General features: G+C 38.4%; 1 protein-coding gene across 1 annotated transcript; it reads right to left on the bottom strand.

Moving 5' to 3' along the window:
* Positions 1 to 1,228: 1,228 nt before the first annotated feature.
* Positions 1,229 to 24,894, bottom strand: Gpr19 (G protein-coupled receptor 19). The gene is made up of 2 exons (XM_026409301.2): positions 24,866 to 24,894; positions 1,229 to 2,499 (listed from the first exon to the last, which is right to left on the bottom strand). Exon 2 carries the CDS (start codon positions 2,475 to 2,477, stop codon positions 1,230 to 1,232), a length of 1,248 nt encoding a protein of 415 aa, XP_026265086.1. The 5' UTR covers positions 2,478 to 2,499; positions 24,866 to 24,894; the 3' UTR covers position 1,229.

The following is a 24,894-nucleotide window of genomic DNA, read 5'->3' as shown; positions in this document are numbered from 1 at the left end:
ATATAAGCCAATAGTTATAAATATTCAGTATGAAGAAGAAAAAAATGAACAAACAGGATGAAGTGGAATCATTAACCAAAAAGTGTGTATGATTTATGCTTTTTTTGGACCTAATAATAATAAAAAATAGGTAAGAATTTTTTATACACCTAATATAGTAAAAGGACAGCTGACTATCATTTGAAGTTGAGTACTTTTCCTAAAACATAAAGCAACTAGACAGATACTTCTCAGAAGAAGATATACAATTGATCAACAAATATATGAAAAAATGTTGTTCAACATCTTTAGTTATTAGAGAAATGCAAATCAAAACTACTCTTAAGATTTCACCTCACAACAGAATAGAAATAGAAAGAAATAGAAACAACAATAAGTATTGGCAAGGATGTGGGGGGAAAGGCACACTCATACATTGCTGGTGGGACTGCCAATTGGTGCAACCACTTTGGAAAACAGTATGGAGATTCCTTAGAAAACTTAGAATGGAACCACCATTTGACCCAGCTATCTCATTCCTCAGGCTATATCCAAAGGACTTAAAATCAGCATATTATAGTAATGCAGCCACATCAATGTTTATAGTAGCATAATTCACAATAGCTAAATTGTGGAACCAACCTAGATGTCCTTCAGTAGACGAATGGATATAGAAACTGGTATATATACACAATGGAATATTACTCAACATTAAAAGAGAATAAATTCATGGCATTGGCAGGTAAATGGATAGGGTTAGAAAATATCGTGCTACGTGAAGTAAGCCAATCCCAAAAATCCAAAGGCCAAATGTTCTTTCTGATAAGTGGGTGCTGATCCATAAGGAAGGGCAGGCATGGAAAAATGGAGGAACTTTGATTGGGTAAAGAGGAGGGAGGAGGAGGTATGGGGGCAGGAAAGATGGTGGAATGAGATGGACATTATTACCCTAGGTACGTGTATGACTGCATATAAGGTGCGACATTACATCATGTACAATCAGAAATGAAAAGTTGTGCTGCAATTGTGTACAATGAATCAAAATGCATTCTGCCATCATATATACCTAATTAAAATAAATAAATAATTTTTTAAAAAAGCAACTAGAATAAAAACCACAAGTATTACCAATATGGGTACATTTTACAAAATAACTCAGCTGAGTGAAAAAAAAATGTAAAAAAATTGTCTTTATAGTTAAAGCTTTTTAATCTCTGACACATAACAATAATTGAAAGAATTCTGAGAAATCAGACAAAAGTATTTGGTGGATTTGAGTTAATGGGCCAAGCAAGCTTCTTTTCCTTGGCTTCTCTGTCAAATGAATCATAGATTGAGTCTTTGGTTACAGTTTTGGCTATGGGAGGGATTTCTGAAATGCCAACATAGTTCTTTTTGGCCATCCTTGAACTTGTTGTGATAGTATAGGCATTGCTTCGGTAACATTTCATTGAGGACATGCAAAAAGTCTCTTTCATCCCTCTTCTAAAATTGGCATTATAAATTGAATACAGAGTAGGTTTAGAGGCTGAAGAACTAAAGGATATCCATGTGATAGCTGTGAAAACAAGGGAACTTTTCTTAAAATCTTGTTCATGGGGGTGCCACAGCTGAACTACATGAAAAGGCAGCCAAGAAAACAAGAACAACAGATTTAAAATGAGGAACATCTTGACTGTTTTCACTTTTGTCCTTGGGACAATGTTCATTGTCCTCCTCACTGTTCGGCCATCAGTGCCTATTCTCCAAATATACTTTATGACCTTCTGGTAAAATAAGATTATGAGGACAGATGGAATCACAAAGCCCACCAAGAAGTGGATGACAGTGTAAGCAGTTCCTTCCCAAGAGGAAGGGAGGAAATAGTTACAGTGACTGTCCCAGTTGGAGCCATAGAAAAAGAACACGGGGGTCACAAAGGCTGCATCAAAGATCCATGATGCTGCAATCATTTTCTTGGCTTTTTCTCTGGACACCTTGAAGCTCAGTGGGTAGACAATGGTGTAGAACCGGTCAATGCAGATGGAGAGGAGAACGTAGATCTGGACACCTGGAGTGAGATATTGAAAGTATCGCACCATCTTGCACATTGCGGTACCCAATGTCCACCTTCCAGTGGTGAACTGGAGCAGGACAAATGGAGTGCTGGCCACGCTTATGAGAAGGTCAGCACAGGCCATGGAGACCACAAAGTAGTTGGTGGTAGACTGAGTCCTCCTGCTCCTATGGATAACCAAACAAACCAGGGAGTTGCCAAAGATAGAAAACAACCACAGAGCCCCAAAGAAAATGCTGGCTGTGGCCACTTCCCCCGGTTTCAGTCCATATTGAAGGTCTGTTCTGTTGCTCATCCAGTTGGGCTCCTCATATAAATCCATCAGGTCATGGCTTGGCAGAGGCGTGGCTGTTTCAGTGCAGCTGTGGTTCTGGAGGGACACCAGAGGTGTAGGAATAACCATAGGTGGCTTGCTGTGATCCATTCTGTGAGCAAAAACCATATTCACTTTTTTTCTCTTAGTTCTGGATAAGAAAAGAAGAATGAGGGCTCCTGTTAAAATGGTGTCAATATAGACTGACCACTAAAACTAACAGTTTTATGACAGATTGATTGTCATCTGTCAATGCTTCTGCACTAGCAGGAAAGCATAATTACTACCTGAAGAATTTCTGCCCCCCCCCTCCATTTCTTTTTCATTTTAGAAAGAGCTCAGGCTCTCTCTGGACTCACCATTCTGACCCTTAATCAGATGTGGTAGAACTCATGTCACACCCTATCCCTGCACATGTCATTGTTTCCTTCACCCACTGAGGGTTCACAGAGGGTTGGGGAGCTCAAATCTGGCTCATGGTAAGTTTGTTACCACTAGCTGAAGAAGCGTTGGAAGTCTGGCCAACCACGTGACAAGTTCCTAGATGTCATAACACACAATGAAGCTGCAAGAGAGGAAAGCTTGGGCAGAAGGAAACACAGACACTGGCTGTGGAAAAGGCAAATAGGAGTCTGTGAAAACAGACTGGCTATGGAAGAGCCCTTACTGACTGCAGACCTTCTATTAGAAAAACATTATGGTAACACATGGAACAGTCAGTACTGCTCTTAATTTAATGACATCTGTAAACAGCTTCCTTTTCCAGAAGATGATGCAGTTCGTGTACTAACAGTGTGCTACCTACCAATGACGTTACTTTGATGTCATGGTGTTGTTATTGCTTCATGAAAGAACATACAAACTGAAAAACATATGAGACATCCTCTCATGAGCAGATTACCAGAGACAGACAATTCAAAACAACACAATGTAATTGTTAACATTTCTCAAACAACTTTTAAAAGCTTATGATCCTTACGATATAAAATAATATTATAAAGTCTAGCCTTTATTTTATACTTTTTTGTATCATCCAGTGAGAAAAAAATTGACACTTTCTCATAGGTTCAAGAGAATTTCAATAATTGTGGGTCAATTAAAATTGAAGTGATTTTAGTCATAGTTGGAGTATAAAGGTTTACTTTGGTCTGAATTAAGTAGAAAGAGAAAGTACAACTATTGAACCCACAAAAACTATAGCAACTATGATTATTGCAGTAAGAGGTAAAGATAAACACAGATGTTTTCAAAAATTTACCAATTAAAAGTAAAAGGCCCATGTGGGGTTACAGCCCCAGTGTTTGTTGTGTAGAGTCCACCAGCCTGTGCCATGAGGGGACGTGGCTCTGTCAATAGGCACTAGTGGGCACTATTTTCCCTCTTGGTGGATTCCTGTGACTATATCTCATAAGAAACATTTCTGGAATGAAAGACAGGATTAAAGAAGTTTTTAATAAAGGAACTCTTCTTAAAGACACATTTTTTTCCTTGGAAGATTTTTTTTTTTTTGTACTGGGGATTAAACCCAAGGATGATTTACCACTGAATCACAACCCCAGTTTTTTTATTTTTTATTTTGTCTTGCTACGTTGCTGAGGCTGGCCTTAAACTTGTGATCCTCCTGCCTTAGCTGCTTGAATAGTTGGGATTATATATATGTGCCACCAAGTCCAACTGTTATCTTGTTGATGAATTAATTCTTATAGCATTAAGAAATATTCTTTATCTCACAGCAGACCCACAAGCCTCAAGGACTGACTTAAGGTATCTCTGTCAAGATGTGAAGTTCCAAGCCAAGAAAGAGTGTTCCCATGCTAATAACTGTTCCTATTTTCTGCCTTATGTTCTGCCCTACCCAGTCTAATAACCATACCCCTCCCATATGCCCTAATGCCTCCTTCTACATGTTGGCCAGGTCTTTTTTCTTTAAAATAATTTTAACTGACACATACTAATTGTGTTAGGCACAACCAATATTTTCCATATTACAAAATCAGGATATAAAGTGTCAAAACAGGACACATACTTTAAAGTTAGTAATGCTCTAGAAAACCTGGAATACATGACCCCCCTCTTATGTGAAAATGATCTTTTAACTTTCATATTTGTACAACCTTCAGAATTTCAAAAAACAAAAAGTTTTTTTTTTTAAGATTTAAAGCTTAAAGCTTTTTTTTTTTTTTTTTTTTTTTTTTTAATGGCTGAGGCCTTAAACAACTATAATAACACAGGAGTCAGTGGCACTGGCACTTTTCCTTCATCCACACATACATATTTTAAATCAGTGAACTTCCATTTTCTCTTCCTCTTACAGCAAGATTCTGCAAAGGAAACTCAAATTCACTGCTACAGCTAAAGCCTTGAGAGGCCTCCTGCCATCATTTTCTCCAGCTGCTTTACCGCATGGAGAATGCTGATTTCTCTAGCCCCAGCCAGCACCTAGAAGCCAGGATCCTGATGCTCAAAACAAAGTCATAGGAATTCTGAGTCCAGGGCTCCCTAATGGTGGCACAACTTTTCTGACTCTATCTAAATTGCTGCAGCTCTGTTTATTTATTCAATAAACTAAGAAACTGCTTGGTACTAGAGAAACAAAGATTAGGAAGGCATTATAAAATAATCGGTCTGCGGGGACTGGGGTTGTGGCTCAGTTGTAGCACACTTGCCTGACTTGTATGAGGCACTGGGTTCTATTCTCAGCACCACATATAAAATAAAGTCTATCAACAACTAAAAAATATTTTAAAATAATCAGTCTGTCATATTATAACAATTAGAAAATAATTATAATTAACTGTTAAAAACAGACATATTTACAAGGAGCTAAGAAACAGAAAAATAGACTCAATTTTGGGGTAGGAAAGGAAAGGTTTCACAAAGGAGCTGAGATTTGAGCCTTACTGCAACATTTTACAAGTTTATTTCACTCTAGCTTAGCAATAAACTGAAATTTACCAGGGAGCCTTAAAAAATACTGATGCTTGGATCCCATCCTCCAGGGTTCTAATTTAACTGGTATCATATGCAACCTGGACTACAGGATGTTCCAAAGTTCCCCAGGTGATCCTAATGTGCAGCCACATTTTAGAATCTTTGCTTTAGGGGCTGGGCACAGTGGCCCATGTCTATAATCCCAGCTACTTGGGAGGCTGAGGAAGGAGAGTCTCAAATTCAAGGTCAGACTTAGCAATTTAGCAAGACCCTGTCTCAAGATAAAAAAATAAAAAGGGCTGGGGGTGTAGCTCAGTGATAGAGCACCACTGGGTTCAATCCTCAGTACCACAAAACAAACAAAAAGAATCACTGATTTACAATTATTTCCATTTTTCTGTCTGCCCCACTGAACTATTGGCTCATGGGGGAGGAGGTGTTATTCTTTCTCTATTCTCTACAGCTTCTACTGAAGTTCTTTACATTAGTAATTGCTTATTAAATATTTAGTAAATTGGATTCTTAAGGACAGAGAACTAAAATAAATGACTCCTTATTCTCTGTGGCTCTGCTAGGACAATTAAAAACCGGATAGAAAATCATTGTGCATTCTCAGGAAGCTGAAACATTGGTGACCACAGTGATATTGGAAAACATGACTCCTGATAAGAGCAGGGCAGATGTGATCTAAGTCACCCAGGTCAGCAGCTACATGAAGCCAAAGGTAGGTATCCTCAGACAGGTTCTGGGAGTTCCCCACTCCCAGGGAAACTTGTCTGCTATATTAAATTCTAAGGCTCCAAAGTAAAATTTCAGAAAAGCCTCCTCTGCTCTATCAATTTGGAAACAAACATTCTTCCAGGGAGTGTTTCTGAAATACAAGAGCTCTTTAGCAATTATATCACAGAGCCACCCATATGTGGTCATTTCAGGAGTGACAAGAATTCTTCATCTCTTTGCTGCTCCGACTTACTGTTCACAGCCAGTTTTGAGACTGCCAGTGTATCATACTCCATTAGGTAGAGGACTGAAGGCCTTTTTAAATCTCTATATATTATCTAAAAGTACAATCACTTATTAAATTATATTACTATCTATCCATACTCTAAGAGATGTATTTAATATATGGGTGGAGAAAATGGTGATGGGTACAGAACTAGGGGCTAGGTAGGCCTCTGCAATCAGGTAACTTGGGGAGCCTGAGATGTTACTAGGCCTCATCACTTGATATTATAATTTTTATTTTGTACGTTTGTCTCCTCCATTAGGTTACAAGTCTCTCAGGGATTATGCCTTGTCTCTATATCCCTGGGATATTTAGATACTAATAAAGACTCACTAAACATATGAATGGGCACATATGTTAATAAAAATTATCCAATACTTGAAAAGGTGGCAAAGGTATTGTTGTGCTGGGATGCACACCCCACACAGTTCCCTGGCAAACCTAGGACTTCCATATGCTGGACAAGCACTCTACCACTGAGCCACACCCTCAGCTCTGAGACATTCTTAAATGGGCCTTCCTCAGGATTATTAATCCTCTGGAAAAAATGAGCCTGTGCTTGTTTTGCTATTTACTATTCGACCAGCACATAGACACTATGAAAATTACATGTCAACTTGTTGATTTTTGCATAAAAAATGACTCCAAAGTTAATGAACTTATTGCCTTGTAGGACATTAACCAACTTATGCCTACTTAGCTGAAATTGTTTTTATACTAACAATTTTTTTTAAATGACTATAAATATCTCTTAAAAGGTTCTTGGAACCAGCTTTATTATTTCATTGATTCTTTCAGTAGTAAGTTAATATATCTTTGATATATGTTCATTCTGTATTTGTTAAAAAGTCACAATTTTAACTTTTTGAAATTCATACTTTTTATGGCTAGCTGGCAGAATGAATGGATGAGTGGAAGCTAATATAAGAGGGAGGGGAGGAAAAAGGAAAAGAGGCACAGATGACAAACTCTGTGCTCTGCTAAGGGCTATTCCTGACTTTGTGTACCAATTGCTGGTTAGGGTTTTGTTTGTTTGTTTTAAAGACTCAAAAACCCTAACAAATGATTTTTATCCTCCTGAAGTTGTGAAGATTCACAAACATTCTCACCATTTTGGAAGACCATTCTTATTTCTGAGATTTGCTTAAAAATTTAATATCATTCAGGCATGGTGGCACATGCCTATGATTCCAGCTACTGGAGGGGTTGAGGAAGGAGGATAAGAAGTTTGAGGCCAGTCTGGGCAACTTAGCAAGACCCTGTCTCAAAATAAAATAAGGGTTGGGGATGTAGGTCAGTGGTGGAGCATCCCTGGGGTCCATCCCCAGTCTAGTAATATATACATACATACATAGAATTTTTAAAAAATTTAGGTGTAGTTGGACACAATACCTTTATTTTATTTATTTATTTTTATGTAGTGCTGAGGATTGAACCAAGCACCTCGCGCTTGCTAGGCAAGTACTCCACCACTGAGCCAAAACCCCAGCACCACACATAAAATTTTTATGTGAAAATTTTTACAGTTTTAAAAAAGAAGCATTTTCTTTTTTTTTTATTAGTTGCTCATGACAATACAATGATCTTGACATATCATACATTTGAATCAAATGGGGTATGAATTCTCATTTTTCCTAGTGTACAGGTTGCAGAATCACATTGGTTATACGGTCACGTATATACATATATCAATACTAGTGTCTATTTTATTCTGCTGCCCTTCCTATCCCCCCTCCCCTCCCCTCCCCTCCCCTCCCATCACCTCTCTCTATCCAATCTAATGTGACACATTTCTTTCTTTTTTTTTTCTTCTCCCTCACATCATCATACATGTATTTTGTATAATGATGAGGGTCTCCTTCCATCTTCCGTGCAATTCCCCTTCTCCCTCCCATTCCCTCCCACCTTTCTTCTCTATTTAGTGGTAACCTTCTTCTCATGCTCTTCTTCCCTACTCTATTTTGAGTCACCACCCTTATATCAGAGAAGACATTCGGCATTTGTTTTGTAGGGACTGGCTAAAAAAGAAACTTTTTCTATAGAATGGGAAGTATCTACTAGACCTAAGCAGATACATAATGCTATTTACTATAGAGCAGAACAGAAAGATTAATTACAGTGATGACGGTAGGTATAATGTTGGTATCACCCAGAGTTAATATTACTATGATCAGGCATTTCTTATGCATAATGCTTCAATGTAGGTAATATTATTACTCTGTTTTACAAGTTTAAAAGCCTAAAGTTCTTCCTCTCAAGTCATATGGTTGGAAAGACTACCTTGTCCTTAACTGTCATCAGGGCTTCATGTCCACTGAGACCACAAAGGGCTTGATCCGAATTCAGAAGGTCAAATGGGCCATACAGGGGTAGGTCCTTCTGGACTCTTCATCCAAACATAGGAATATGAAGCTATTCCCCACAGCCTCTTCCTACCCACAGATACATCCATAGGATGTATATGCCAACTCAGAAATATGTGACACAGCAAACACTTAAAAAAAAGTCACTCCTACCACATACTGCATGGAGGCTTAGCATCAAGAGTGCAACAGACACACTGGTCTGGAGATACAGCCTTTCTTCAGAACAAAGGGTGTGAGAGCGTTGGAAATGCAATATATGACTGATGATTAATTTGTCTTTTAAACACAGAATGAAAGCAGAGCTCCAGACTTTAGTTTGAATTGAAATGAGGAAAAGGTTTGATCAATGATGTTACCTACATAGGAAACTGTCTTTTTATAACTTAATTGTCTTATTTTAAAATTATATGGTGGTAGATATTTTTTATTAAACCTTTCCTTGTTACCTAGGCTTGGCTTGCCTGCACATAAAAAGAGAAACATGCCTGTAGCAGTAGTGGGCTGCCTTTGGTTTACATGGGGTTCCCCTGAGCCTGGTTAGGGTTTTGTTTGTTTGTTTTAAAGACTCAAAAACCCTAACAACTGATTTTTACCCTCCTGAAATTGTGAAAAGATTCACAAACACTTCTTTCCTATACACACTTCTTTCCAACTCAGGTTCAATGACATCATGTTGGTATCATGAATCAGCTATGATAGGAATGTTCAGAGCAGGGAAATAGACAAAACACCACAAAGCAGGAGTCTTCTCTTTGTAGAGCCAGTTATTAAACATCTATCAGCACACCACTTCCAGGGGATCAGGGTATATAGGGCAACCAATCCTGCAGTTCTGAACTTATATGCACCCATGAAATTAACATGGCTTGGGAGGCCACACAGGCTCTTCAGAAGCTTCCTGATGCTGTCTTGCTTTCTGGTCAAGAGCTAAGGCTTTGGTGTGGGATACTGAGCTAACTGTTTTATAGAACTACTTAAAGACCAAGTATCCACCAGCTTAACTATAGCAGGGAAACAGGAGACCCCTGAGGCCAAGACATGTTCTTACCATGTGCTACCCAGATGCATGTGCCAGATAAAATACAGAATGCCAAAGTTAAATGTGTTAAGGGTGCTTAACTACTGAGCCACATCCTCAGCCCTTTTTATTTTTTAGACAGAGTCTTGCTAGGTTGCTTATAGCCTCGATAAGTTGCCAAGGCTGGCTTCAAACTTATGATTCTCTTGTCTCAGCTCCAAGCTGCTGAAATTGCAGGTGTGTGTCACCACACCTGACATTCAGTTTCCCAATTAGGATCAAGCAGTTTCCCCAGATGAGTCTGGGTACATTTCCTTGTTTGGATAATGGTTACACTTTCAAGGAGAACATGATTTTTTGAACAGAGAAGGATTTTCAAATGAGCCTCTTCTAATTTCCAAGATAGGCACAACAACCAATGGACATTCCTGGGTAAGAAATTCTGGATATCTAGATTTAAGGAACTAGTACTCTTTCTACCACCTTTACTTCTTTGTCTTCACAATATCTTAAAATATCAGAAATAAACAAGGTCAGCATCCATGGCATGATTTCATGTAGCTAGGAAAATCCTATTCCTCCAACCTGTCATAATTACAGCACCATTCTTTTGAAGTCAAGGTCCCTTTATGTAATGCTTCTTAAAGAGCAAACATTTTTACATTTTATCAATAGTGATCTCTGAGGCCTTTTTTCCCTGAAATACACAGGGACAAATACACTAACCTGTCTAGTGATAGGCTGGTCTCAGCAGGTTTTGGACTCAGGGTCTGATAGCACTGTGGCATTCGTGGTCATAGGAGCCTGGGGCTGGTCCATCCACATTGATTCTGTCCAGAACTGGGCAGAATTCCTTGGTGCAAGACCATAGGCTGGTGATGGGGATGAGGCATTTGGGCCTACCCTAGCCCCATAGAGAGGCTTATAGGGATGGACTGATTACCTTTCCCCCAATTTATGTTGAATAACAACAATTGCAGATTTGGGGCAAACCTCACCTTGGATTGCCCTCTAGTGCTAAAACAGTGGCAACACACCAACACTGGGCTATGATAAACCTGGATGTAGAGCACCATCTAGTGCTGAAACAGAGGAAGCCACTGCAGGCTTAGAGAATATAGCATCTTGCACGAATTTCCGAAAGACAGGCTAAACACAAAGCCAGATTATAAAGATTTAAATAAATACCTACTATGTCCGGTGTGGACAATATTACACACTAATAAGCATCAAGAACTTTCAGGGGGAAAAATTCTTTCTGGGAACCATGACCTCACCTAATGATCAAAATAAGGCTAGGAACTGAACAAATGGTAACCAGGATAGACAATCTCTTAAATGGGGAATTGAAAATTGCTGTTTTGGCTGGGTCAGTGGTAGTGCATGACTATAATCTCAGTGATTTGAGAGGCTGAGGCAGGAAGATCTCAAGTTCAAGACCAGTCTCAGCAATTGAGCAAAACCTAAAGCAATTGCAAGACCCTGTCTAAAAATAAAAAGTAAAAAAAAGGGCTTGGAGGTACCCCAGTGGTAAAGCATTCCTAGGTCCAATTCCCCATACCAGAAATAATAATAAAAAATAAAATAAAACTGCTATTTTAAGGCACCTCAAAGAGCTTAAAGAGAATACAGAGAAATGATTCAGTACTTTTCTATTTTTAATTTTCTTAATTATAGATGAACACAATACCTTTATTTTATTTACTTATTTTTATGTGGTGCTAAGGATCGAACCCAGTGCCTCACATGTGTTAGGCAAGTGCTCTATCACTAAGCCACAAACCTAGTCCAGAGTCAATAGTCAATACACTTATAGACAAACTTCACAGAGAAATAGAAGCAATTTTTTAAAAAACTGAACAGGAATCCTTGAGTTGAAAAATATACTGAGAGAAATTTAAAACAATAGCAGGACAGATCAAATATAAGATTAGTGACCTTGAAGACAGGCTATTTGAAAATACAAAGCTGAAGGAAAAATGAGAGGAATAGAGAAAGCTTATGGAAATTTGGGACAGCATTAAGAGCAAATATTCAGGTTATTGGGGTTCATGTGTGACAGGAGAATGTCAAAGGGGTAGAAAGCTAGTTCAAAGAGATCTAACAGAAAAAATCCTCAAATCTAAAGAAGAATACAAATATCTTAGTACAGGGAAGTCAAAGGTCATCAGTCAGATTCAACTGTACCATGTCTACCCCAAGACATATTATAACCAAGCTCTTGAAGGTTAAAGGCAAAGAAAAGATTCTCAAGGCAGCAAGAGAAAAGAAATAAGCAACACTTAAGGATTTCCCAATTCACCTGCTTTGTAGGGCAAGATAGAGTGGCAAAATTATTTCACAGATTGAAGGAAAAAATCCTGCCAACCAAGGTACCCCCCCAAACGTACCATATCTAAAGATATCCTTTAGAAATTAAGAGAGATAAGGACATTCCTAGACAAACAAAACGGAGAGACTGTAACTCCACCAGACCATTTTAACAAGAAATGCTAAAGGAAGTTCTTTGAACTGAAAGAGATATTAATGAGTAAGAAGAAAATTCTGGATGATACAAAACTTACTAATATGAATAACTATATAGACAAATTCAGAATGTTCTCATATTGTAAATATGGTATGTAACCATGTACATTTTAATAATGAAGGAAAAAACCAAAATGATTAGAATAACTACAGTAATGTTATGAGATAGACAATATAATAAGATATAAAATGGGCCATCGAAAAATTCAAAGTGTGGGGAAGGATAGAGTGCAAGTACAGAGGATTTTTTGTTTGTCTTTTAATTTGTATTTATTTCTTTCCTTTCTTCCTCCATGGAAATCATCTTGTTCTTGAAAAAATAATGGGTCAAGGAAGAATGCAAAAATTCTCTGATATGCGGAAGCTAACTCACAATAAGCTGTGTGTGTGTGTGTGTGTGTGTGTGTGTGAGACAGAGAGAGAGAGAGAGAGAGAAACGTTATTGAATTAAACAAAGGGGAATAAAGGGAAGGGAGGGGGGATAAGAATAGGAAAGACAGGAGAATGAACCAAACATAACTTTCCTATGTTCTTATACGGATATATGACCAGTGTAACCACATCATGTACAACCACAAAAATGGCAAGTTAGACTCCAAGTATGTCTGATATGTCAAAATACATTCCACTGTCATGTACAAATAAAAATATAATAAAATAAAAACTTGCCCTGGGATGTAACTCAGTGATATAGTGCTTGCCTAGTATGCTTAAGGCCCTGGATTCAATCCCCAGTACTGGAAAAAAGAAAAAGAAAAACAAAAACAAAAACCCTATCACTGCATCTTAAGAAAATAGAAAAACAAAAACAAACCAGACCCCAAATTAGTAGAAGAAAAGAAACAATAAAGATCAGAGTGAAAGTAAATAGAGACTAAAATAATAATAACAATAAAATTAAAAATTTACAAAAGATCAGCAAAACAAAAAGCTGGATCTTTAGAAACAAAATCAACAAACCCTTACCTAGACTAAGTAAAAGTAAGAGAAGACATATATAAATAAAATCAAGGATGAAAAGGGAGACAATACAACTGACAGTATAGAAATGCAAAGGTTCATTACAGCTTATTCTGTGCAACTATATGCCAACAAATTTTATAACCTAGAAGAAATGGATAATTCCTTGACACATACACCTTGCTAAGTAAGACTGAATCATGAAGAAGGAAGAGGGCGGGGAAGGAGGAGGAGGAGGAGGAGAAGGAGAAGGAGGATAAGAAGAAGGAGAGGAAGAAAGAAAAGAAGGAGAATAAGGAGGTAGAGGAATAGGAGGGGCAGGAGGAGGAGGAGAAACAGAGCAGCAGCAACTTGGGAGGCTGAGGCAAGAGGATCCAAGTTCAAAACCAGCCTCAGCAATTTAATGAGGCCTAAGCAACTTAGCCAGACCCTGTCTCAAAATAAAAAAATAAAAAGGGCTGCAGATGTGGCTCAGTAGTTAAGTGCCACTAGGTTCAATCCCTGGTACCAAAAAATGAAAAATAAAACTTAACTCTAACAGTCAATTAATCACCTGAAGGCAGGTAGGGTGTGGCTGGAGAAGGTAGAACATTGAGGGCATGGCTTTGGGGTATATATTTGTATCTGGCAAGTGAAGCCGACCCCCCGCCCCTTTCTGATCATCATGTGAGCTGCTTCCCTCCACCACACTTTTCCACCATGACGATCAGCCTCACCTTGAGCCCCAGGTAATGGAGCCAGCCTTCTATGGACTGGGATGTCTGAGCCCCTAAATAAACCTTTCCTGCTCTACAATTGTTTTGGCGGGTCCTTTAGTCACAGCAGCTGAAAAGTTGACTAAAACATCACTCAAAAAGTTTATCTCAGCCAGGTGTGTTGGCTTACACCTGTAATCCCAGTGGCTCAGGAAGCTGAGGCAGGAGGATCAAGAGTTCAAAGCCAGCCTCAGCAACTTAGTGAGGCCCTAAGCAACTCATTGAAACCCCGTCTCTAAATAAAACATAAAAAATGTTTGGGAATGTGGCTCATGGTTAAAGACCTCTGAGTTCAATCCCTGATACCCCCAAAAAAGTTTATCTCATAGAAGTTACCAGAGGCTGAGATGAGTAGGGACCAGAGGTTGATCAGTAGGTACTAAGTTACAGTTAGATAGGAGTAAGAAATTCTGATAGGGTGACTATAGATAACGAAAACATACCACAGATTTTGAAAAGCTAGAAGAAAGGAATTTGAATGTTTTCATCAAAGAGAAATGATAAATGTCTGAGGAGACAGATTATGTGCAACCTGATTGAAACATTACACAAATGTATACGTGTATTAAAATATCAAAGTACTCCATTAATATGCAAAAATTCTGTTTTTATGTATACTTAAAAATAAATTTAAATTTAAAAATTACTAATTCGGAACTGGTTAGTGCTATGGATAAAAATAAAGCAGAATGAAAAACCAAGAACTGATGAGAAAGGAAACAGCACATGGTTGTCTGGTTGCCTAGTGGCCATTTCCAAGTTCTGCCTTGACTGTCTCTCACTGTAGAGACTGACAAGACAAGATAAAATCTTCTCCACCATCTTTTGCAGCTAGGTATGGTCACATCAACATCAGCCAGAAACTAGAGAAAGTCTCTTGGAAGGGTCTTGAGAGGGTCTTGGGAAAATGTTTTTTTCTTTGTGAAAGGAAAGAGGCATATGGGGAGTGTTCTCCTGGGACTGGCTGTTCCACTCATGCTTTATAAACCTTTGCATGAAGTTGTAAGGGCTCTGGGTGGTATCTTATGAGTTCAGTTCCTGAGACTCCCAGAAATATCACCCAGTGGCCTGACATTGTGATACCTCCAGATTTTTTCATTAAATAACCAGCACATGTCACTATGGCTTAAGAGTTTTCTGTTACTTGCCTCTAGAACAAGGTTTTATTTTAGATATGGAGGTCAAAGGCAGGTTCTCTGAATAGGTGACAAGAAGTCAGTCATAACATTCTAGGCAGAAGGAACAATGGATGCAAAGCCCTGGTGCATGGTTGACCCTGGACAAGTGGTTCCGTGAACCTCCCATCCCATGCCACACTATGTCCCCTTTAGATCATGTATGTGAAAGAGAAGAATATCTTAGTTTTTTCTTAGAAGAGGAAAGAAGCAAGAAAAACAGGGAAGTCTGACTTTCTCACCCATAGATCACTCTCAGTGAAGTCAGAGGTTACCTACTAGGTGCACTGTGAGGATTCTGTCATCCTAGAGGATGGATAAATCACTGAGATATTGAGGTGTGCTGTGTTCCTTGCTGGGCTTCGACCCCCATCCCACTCTGAGAATAAACCTGGATTCTAAGCCCTTCCTTTCCTTATAGGAGAGTTTTATCACTGGATTTGAGACAATCAGTTTCCTTGGCTTTTATTTTCTGGAAGCTAAATTCTCTGAGAGTTTTCTTGGAGGAGGGGAAGGGAAATGTGTGCTTCTGAATGAGCAATGTGACTGTGCTCCTGGGACTCATGGAAAAGGTAGACCTGAATGGGCACAAGGGATCTTTTGGAAGTAATAGAAATGTTCTGAAATTGAGTTGTGGTGATAGTTATATAACTCTGCATGATTAGCAAAAATCATCGACTTGTAACATTTAAAATAAGTGAATCTGGGGCTGGGGCTGTAGCGCATTGGTAAAGTGTTTGCCTCGCATGTGTGAGGCACTGGTTCCATCCTCATCACCTCATAAAAATAAATAAAGATACTGTGTGTTCATCTTCAACTAAATAAATATTAAGAAAAAATAATAAAATAAGTGAATCTTATGGTATGTAAATCATATCTTGCTAAAGGTAGTGGTTGTTGTTTTTTAAGGAGAGGCCTGGGACCCATGCTTCACCTCCTCACTGTGCACCAGGCCAGTGCAGAAGATAACGGAGGAGTACAGCTCTGAAGGTTGATCCAAGACATGGAGTTTCCTGGCTGGGAACAGTCTACCTGCCCACAAAGGCAATCTTGAAGCAACAGATCCAGAAGCCTTCAAGGTCCCACATTAGCTCAGACCGTAATCACTTCTCTATCATAATCAGAGGGTATCCAATGGATCATTCCATATATTTTGTCCTGTGTAAGCAGCCCAGGACCTAGGAAGAGAAAGGAATCCTAGTAAAGTTCATCACTGAACTTTCCTATTAGTCTGGTAGAATGGAATCTTGTCATTAATTTTAAAAGAAATCATGTGTATAGTAGGTTGAAATGGCCCCTTTAAAGGTGTCCATGCTCCAATCTCTGGAACATGTATGTGTATTTGCTATGTTAAATAGCTAAAGGGACTCTGCATATATAATTAAGGTTATGGACCTTAAAATGAGATTATCCTAAATTATAATTAATCACATGAGCCCTTAAATGCTGAGAATTTAGTTTCTGACTAGTAACAGAGACATGTAGTACAAGCAGAAGTCAGAAAGAGATTCCAAGCAGGAGAAGGAATTGACATAATGCTGCTGACTCTGAGATTCAGGAGTCCTCATCAAAGACAAGGGGGAGTCTCTAAGAACTGTGGGTGGCTTCCAACTGACATCCATAGGGTGGGGGGTGAGGAGTGGGGGGTGTCGGATAGGGCCCACACGTCATTAGATTCCGACAACAACCTGAATGAGCTTGGAAGGGAAGTCATTCCTAGAATGTCTAAAAAGGATCACAATTCTTCTATCATCTTGATTTTAGTCCTTTGAGATTCTAAGCAGAGCAACCAACCAAGCCCACCCAGACTCTGGACCTATAGAACTGAGAAATAATAAAGGGGTATCATTCTAAACCACCAGATTTGTATTCATTTGTTATAACAGCAATAGAACCTAATTCAATGTAGCATTTCTTAATATATAATTGAGTGTAAAAATTAAAATTCATTCCAGCTATTCTATTACTTTCAATTACCCCACCAGCATCTGGAATGGTATTAGAAACCTGAAAACCTTAAAGAATATAGATAGTGTTTTCTACTTCACCTTGCATGTTGGATTGGAGGCTAAAAAAAATGGGTTCTAATTCTGACCACAAGCACTACACAAGTCAGGACATTCTACTCCTACTTTCATATCAGCATAAGGATCATTAAGTAAATCAATCTCTCTAAATCTTCACTGCCATGTCTAAAATATGAATTGAGTTGGTCTAGATGATTTCTAAGATCATTTCAGCTCTAGGCTCAATGCTACCTGGAATAAGCAACATACACTCTTTACTTTATAACCTACCACAAGCATCCAGCAGAGAGCTCATTATGTGAGTACAATTTGATGACAGGAGACGGGAAGCTGGGCTCTTTCAATACCCAAGATTGACAGCATGGATCTCAAAGAGAAAGATGACTCCTACCTAGAGTCCAGCCCAGCCTTCCTCAATAATTATCCTAGATGTGTCAACAATCTCTACTGAATATTCCTGTAAGACGTGGTCTGGTCCTAGAAGATCCATGTTTGCTTTCATTCCATCTAATACCAAACCTCTCAGAGAAGGAAACATTTACTGCAACACCTGTCTGTCCTCTATCAATATTCCATGCCTCTCGTCCCAGCAAGGAGTCTTTTAAATTCCAAAGGAAACAATTTGGACAAGGAATTTACACCTCACGAAAAAATAATTTAATTCATCACAACATTTTTTTGAACAGCTGTTGCATGCTCATTCAGTTAAGAGAGGCAACCAGATTCTTTGGAGGTAATGTTTGGTTTAATTTCCAAACTCTGATTTTAATATCAACATCTCAACTAGTACAACTTAAATTGAAGGAGATAGCGAAGCAAAGACCAGTCTCATTACATTCAAAGCAAAGAGCTATCTGGTAGATGATTTACAGCTGCACTTGTCCCTCAACATTAAGGGGAAAGAATTGGTTCCAGGATCCACTCAGACACCAAAATGTATGGAAACTCAAGTCCATTATACAAAATGATGTAGTGTTTACACGTAACCTCCGCACATCTTCTTGTACTTTAAACCATCTCTAGATTACTTACATACCTGATAATGCTATGTAAATAGTTGTTATAATGTATAATTTAGGGAATAATGACAATTAAAAGTCTGTATATATTCATACAGACACAATTTTGGTAGGAGGGGATTATTTTCCTTGTTTTTTTCTTTTTTTGCAGTAGTTGGGATTTAACTCTGGGGCACTCTACCACTGAGCACATTCCTAGCCCCCATTTTTTATTTCGAGGCAAGGTCTCACTAAGTTGCTCAGGCTGTCCTTGAACTTATGATCCTTTGCAGGAGCTGGTATTACAAGCATGTACCACCAGGCCTAGTTTGGGGGAAGTATTTTCAATCTGCAGTTGGTTGAATGCAAGGATATACAAACTGAGGACATAGAAAGGCAATGGTATTTTACAAAGAAGGTAAAGGATTCATTAAGAAACAAGTATAAGCACTGAACAGAAAGCTACTAAGCACTTGCTTCACATCATATTAACATTAGCACTCTGTGTAAATTTTTATCTGCACCTCTGTCCTGAATCAGGGTTTTCTAGAAAACTGTCTTCAAATTCAAGATTTAATTTTGTATTAAGTATTTTCCATGGACAAATGATGCAACCATATGCAATCAGATGTCCCTGAAAATATGGCTGACCATGTATTGCATATATGTCACATGGAAAATATATATATTTTATACTGCCTACTTTTATACATTGTATAAGTTAATATGTTACTATTATCATCTTTCAGTGCTTATTTCAATTGTTTTTGCATATCATTAATGGTTCACCCAAATCAGCAACTGCTAACCTTTCTTTTTCAGAAATTCACATGACAAGTGTGTTCAGAAGAGGAATACACACTCACAGATATATCCAGAATTACATGCAACTCCAAGAGCTTGACCTATAACTCTGACCCTTTAATTTTCCACTTAAGAAATCATGTGAAAATAAAATTGTTGGGGTGGTGGGAGATGGTGGAATGAGACAGATATTATTACCCTCTATGGATATGAATGCACAAATGGTGCAACTCTATATCATGTACAACCAGAGAAATGAAAAGTTGTACTCAATTTGTGTAAAAAATAAAATTAAATTAAAAATAAAATAAAATTGTTATGTAGATATTCTTAAATTTATTCCAATTAATTTAAGAAAAAATAAATCATTAACTGGGCCTGGTGGTACACACCTGTAATCCCAGCTATTAGGGAGGCTGAGAGAGGAGGATTGCACGTTTGAGGCCAGCCTGGATAAGTTATCAAGACCCTGTCTCAAAACAAAATTTAAAAAGGGCTGAAGGAAGCTTGCCTAGCATGCACAAAGCTGTGGTTTGATCTTTAGTACTAGGGAGAAAAAAAGGAAGACATCATTAATAATCTTTACTTTAGTTATTATCAAGCAATTATTTATAATAGATATCTACTGGACACAGCAATGCATTTCGACACTTTTGGATGGTAAGCAATGCATTTTGACACTTTGGATGGTATAATATAACTATGTCCCTGAAATTTGAATTCTTGAAAGCTAAGGTGCTTAGCACAGAGAACAAGGAAAAGGTAATAAAAGTAGAAACCTAGCTATTCTCCCCACTGGAAAACTATGGAATAATCCAGACCAGCTTCTGATGCAGGAGTCTACTAATGAGCTTATCCTGGAGGTAACTGATCTCCCACCTATGATCTATAAAGCCACTGACATTCCAACAAGGTCTCATAGCCTGCACCCAAACTGGAAGATTTAGTTTGATGTAGAAGAAAATAAATTTATGTGCATTTTAATTATGAAAATGTTGTATAGTACCTGAGAACATGGGATCTACACTAGTGGTTCTCAACTGGAATAACTAACTGCCTCCCAGAGAACATTTAGCAACATCTGGAGACATTTTTGGTTGGAAGGGGCAAGTTACTGACATCTGTTACGTAGAGGCCAGGGAAGCTGCTAAACGTTCTACAATGAATAAGACAGATTCCCAATAATAAGAATTACCTTGCCCATAATGCCAACAGTGCTGAAGATGAGACACTGATTTAGAGCCGGCCTGTCTTGGCTTCAAGCTACTTATAATCTGGGTAGTGTTTGGCAAGTTACTTAACATCTTTGCGCTTACTGAGTGTCTTCACCAATAAAATTACAGTACTCACTTTATTGATTTTCTGTAAGAATAAAATAAATTAGCAATAAAGGAGCTAAGGAAAATGTCTAAAACAGGTATACACCAAATGTTTGGTTTTGTTATCATTATATGCATTGAAAAACGCTGAGAAGAAATACGCTAAAATTTTAGTAGTAGTTGTTTCTAGGTGACAAAGTGACAACAAATTTTTATTTTCATTATACTTTTATACTGCTCTATATTTTCCAAAGTTTTGAGTACGATATTTGTATTTGATATGAAAAAAATGTACTCTTTCTCAGTTTTGTTTTTTTGGTACTGGGAATTTGAACACAGGGTGCTTTGCCACTGAACTACATCTCTAGCACCCCCTCCCTTTTTAAAAAAATTTTTTTAGTTGTTGATAGACCTTTACTTTATTTATTTATATGAATTGATGAGAATCAAACCCAGTGCCTCACACATGCCAGGCAAGTGTGCAACTGCTGAGCCCCAGCCCCAGCCCTCAGCCCCAGCCCTTTCTAAGTTGCTTGCTGAGGCTGGCTTTGAATTTGCAATCCTCCTGCTTTAGCCTCCTGAGCTGCTAGGATTACAGGTATGCATCACCTTTCCCGGCTCTTTTTTTAATTTTTTTTTTTTTTCAGTGCTGGGGCTCAAATCCAGGGCCTCATACATGCTTGGTAAACACTCTAACACTGAACTATATACCCAGCCCTAAAAAAATTTTTTTTTTTTTTTTTTTTTTTGGTACCAGGGATTGAACTCAGGGGCAGTTGGCCACTAAGCCACATCTCTAGCCCTATTTTGTATTTTATTTAAAGACAGGGTCTTGGGCTGGGACTGTAGCTCAGTGGCAAAGCGCTTGCCTAGCATGTGTGAAGCACATGGTTTGATCCTCAGCACCACATAAAAATTAACAAATAAAATGAAGGCATTCTATCCATCTACAACTATAACAAAAATTAAAAATAATAATAAAAAAATAAAGACAGGGTCTCACTGAGTTGCTTAGCACCTTGCTTTTGCTGAGGCTGGCTTTGAATAGTTGATCCTCCTCAGTCAGTCTCCCAAGCTGCTGGGATTACAGGCATGCGCCATTGTGCTAAAACATGTGTCCTTAAAAAAAAAAAAAAAAGCAGAAGAAATAATTTTATTTGTGACCTAGTAGGTAGAACACAGACTAAAAGAACTAAATTTAGATCCTGGTTCTACTAGCTGTGTGATTTCAGGCAGGTTAGTTAACCTCTCTGAGCTTCAGCTTCCTCACCAGAAATCAGAGCCAATAATACATAGACAGAACCTATGAGCAGGAAATATGATAGACATCAAGTGCTGGGGAGAGTTTGTTGAATGAAAGGCTTCAGGAGATGTTCTTTTCAAGGGAAAATTACCCTACAAATAGGGGGAAAGATACATCAGTGCAACTCCCCTTTTAAACTATCCTCTGTGAGAGGACAACTCCCATTTCATTCCATTTTTTTTGCCATGGCTCACAGAAGAGAAACTACACCCACCCCTTCTGGTCCTTTTCTCTACTCCCTCCTCTCCTGACATTTACACATTAGGAAGGGATTTGATTGTTCCACTGGCAGGGCCTGACTCATTTGGCAGGGTGTATCAGCCAGCAAGTTACTATCTCTGAAAGGCAGAACCTAGCCATCACTTTCTCACATCCTTCACCCGGCTCACCGCCCCCCTTATCTCCTCTTACACACCTCGCCTCCAAACCAAAGCACACTTGGCAAGGCCTCCTCAGGGAGAAGTCTCTCCACTTTTTTTTTTTCCTCTCTCTCTCTCTCTTCTATCTTCTGGCCAGCTGGCTGAATAGGTTGCCCCCATTTAGATTCAAAAGGGTTGAGCAGGAAGCCCTAGTGTGCACTGGCCCTGCTCACTTGAGAGGTCCTGCATGTGTTCAGTGGGCACATGGCTCTTGCCCAGCTGGTCTGTGCTCCCATCAGGGCTGTTGCTTCTTATTATGTGCAGTACACTCAGTAGGCAACACTGGAGGTGAAGAGGATGAGTGGTCATACATCCACACCCCGTGGGGCACTTGATGTCTGTCATGTTTAATCCTTACAGTAACCCTCTCTGATGTGCACTGTTAGCCCTGATTTCTGATTTCCAGTGAGGAAACTGAAGGTCAGAGAGATTCACTAACATGGCTAAAATACATACATCCTCTCCTTAAGGATTTAATTAAATGGGAAAAATAACAGAACAAAGGCTATTTTGGGTATGTTATCAGAAGGGTGACTATTTTTAACCCTAGTTAGCTTGAATTCAAATCCTAAGCAAGCTTTTAGAATGTCCTGAGACAACACCTTCCATTCAGGTCCTATCTGCCATAGTTTGGGAAAGGTAGTGTGGTCCTAATCCATGCTGACATGCAGGATCCTAGAGAGAAGTCCTGAGTTCTGCCTTCTCTGGGCAGAAATCTGGGGACTGGAAGCCAGACTGCATTAAGAGAGGATGATATGGGGCAGGACCTCTCAAGATATTCACACTCAACCCAAGGTGAACTGTTTCAATGTTGGGAAATTGTGCCACGCAACACACATCAGAGGAAAATGGGACTTTGGGAGGGTGCCTCCATCTAAATACAATAAAAATTTAAGAACATCATTCTAAGTGCAAAAGTACAAATAAAAATTTCAGGAAGATAAGGATCCCCAGGACAAAATTTATGGACACATCTTGACCTCTAGTTTGCTGCTCCAGGGCCAAACTTCAAGCATAATTGAGACTATTGCCAAGTTCTTAACTATACATTTGCCCGTTCACTGTCCTTCCTATAAACATATGCAAATAGAATAGACATGATCACCAAACTGGCTGTAGTAGAACATTCTTCTTTCACAAGTTATACTGAAGCTTATCATACTTCAGGCTGCGCTACCATAGCATGAAAGTGTTACCTAAAAAAAAAAAGTCAATATCATAGGGGTCACAACCCTGAAGAGAAACACCTCACTCAGTGAAGAATTTCATAAATTTAAGATTCCTGTGCCTTTTCATCCTCTTTGAATCTTAGATGTAGCAACTTTTGTAATTTTCCCATAGCTTATAAGAATGAGATTAGTCATCTGTTATTACCAAGGGCAAGAAGGAAATTTACAAAGACCAAAGGGAGAAAAAATTTTTTTAATGTCAGAAATCTCCAACATTAAGAAATTAACAAATTTCTTTTTTTTATCCTTAAAAATCTAAAATAATTTTTTTCCAAAGAGAGCTCCATCCCCTCAAAGTATGCAATTATTTTAAAGCAATAAATCCAGTGAGTTTGACATCATAGCTTATGTGCCTAATTCTGGAAGTTTTAATCTGTTTTAAGAACTAGGTAAGTGTTTTAAAGATAATATTCTTAGGCTGGGCTTGTTACTGTGTTCTGAGGATGAAAGACTGTTTCTAGGTTCAATTTTATAAAAATCAACCTTGATGTAATTTCAGATTTCTTTTTTTCCCCCCTCTTTAGACATCACTTGGTCACCATAGTAACATAGTGTTTTACTACCAGATATCTATACAACACAAGGGAAAGAACAGGCAATTACTTACTGGGTTATTTGGGGGCACAGAATGTGACTACTGAGGTAATTCAAGATGAAATATAAATTTCACTGGGGATCTGTTTTAGACAGGCAAAATGATTTAATCTTCTAGTAGCATCAGCTGAACAAAATTTGTAGCCAAATAGACTACTGACATCATTTGAGATAATACAAACAGGCAAGCAACATAGCTCAGTGGTTAAGAGCATAGGTTTGGCAGTCAAGTTTCTTGGACCCAAATTCTAGTTTTACTATTTACTAGCTGTGTGATCTTGCAAAAATTCCCTAACTATTCTGTGCCTCAGTTTCTTCATCTCTAAAATGTGTGCTGTAAAAGTTAAATGATTGATTATGGTGTTTAGAATGGTACTTTGCCCATAGCAAGAAGTTTATAAGTATTTTTAAAAAAACAAAATAAAAATTAAATTTCCTAGCTTCAGTTCTTTATGCTGGGTAGAAATAATCAGATACCAAGATTTGCGTTCATGGCAGATAATTTAGCCTACAACTTTGGTAGATTCATTTGAGAACTTCCTCAGGGCTTTCTTGATAGTAATTCTATAAGGCATAGAATTCTGTCCTCAACCAGAGCTGGGAACAATCACAAGTGCTCCTGTATCAAGAACATCAGAAAGCAGATGATTGCACAGCACAAAGGAACAGCACGACTGCCCACTCAGGCTCCCTAAGCTACTGCCAATAACCTCTGGGAACATGGGCAGAGAATAAGCAGCTGAAAAGGGGATGAGACAGAATTTTATTGTAGTGACAACGAAATCTAGTTGGTTTTGACAATATTTTTTTCTTTCCAGGATTCAAGAGAAAAAATTATTTTCATCAATGAGTGCTTCGTTTTATTATAAATTACTATACACAATTTCCATCCAGGCACTTACTCTGGAGGATTATTCATTTTACAGAACTAGCTAAGCATCTTTTCTAGACACGTAACAAATCTAAAGCTCCTAAGGAGCATCTAAGCCAGGACAAAATCTCCAAATTCCCTGCAAAAAAAAGAGAAAATATTATGTCCTCTGAGCAAAATTTTTGCTGTGATAACCGAGCGATCTCTATTACATACCTTCATCCGGACTTGATTTTAGAGAAGGT

The sequence above is a fragment of the Urocitellus parryii genome, chromosome 5 (assembly GCF_045843805.1).
Source record: "Urocitellus parryii isolate mUroPar1 chromosome 5, mUroPar1.hap1, whole genome shotgun sequence".
In the NCBI taxonomy this organism is placed as follows: Eukaryota; Metazoa; Chordata; class Mammalia; order Rodentia; family Sciuridae; genus Urocitellus; species Urocitellus parryii.
Note: the sequence above shows the minus strand (reverse complement) of the source record. Positions and strands in the feature narration are given on the sequence as shown.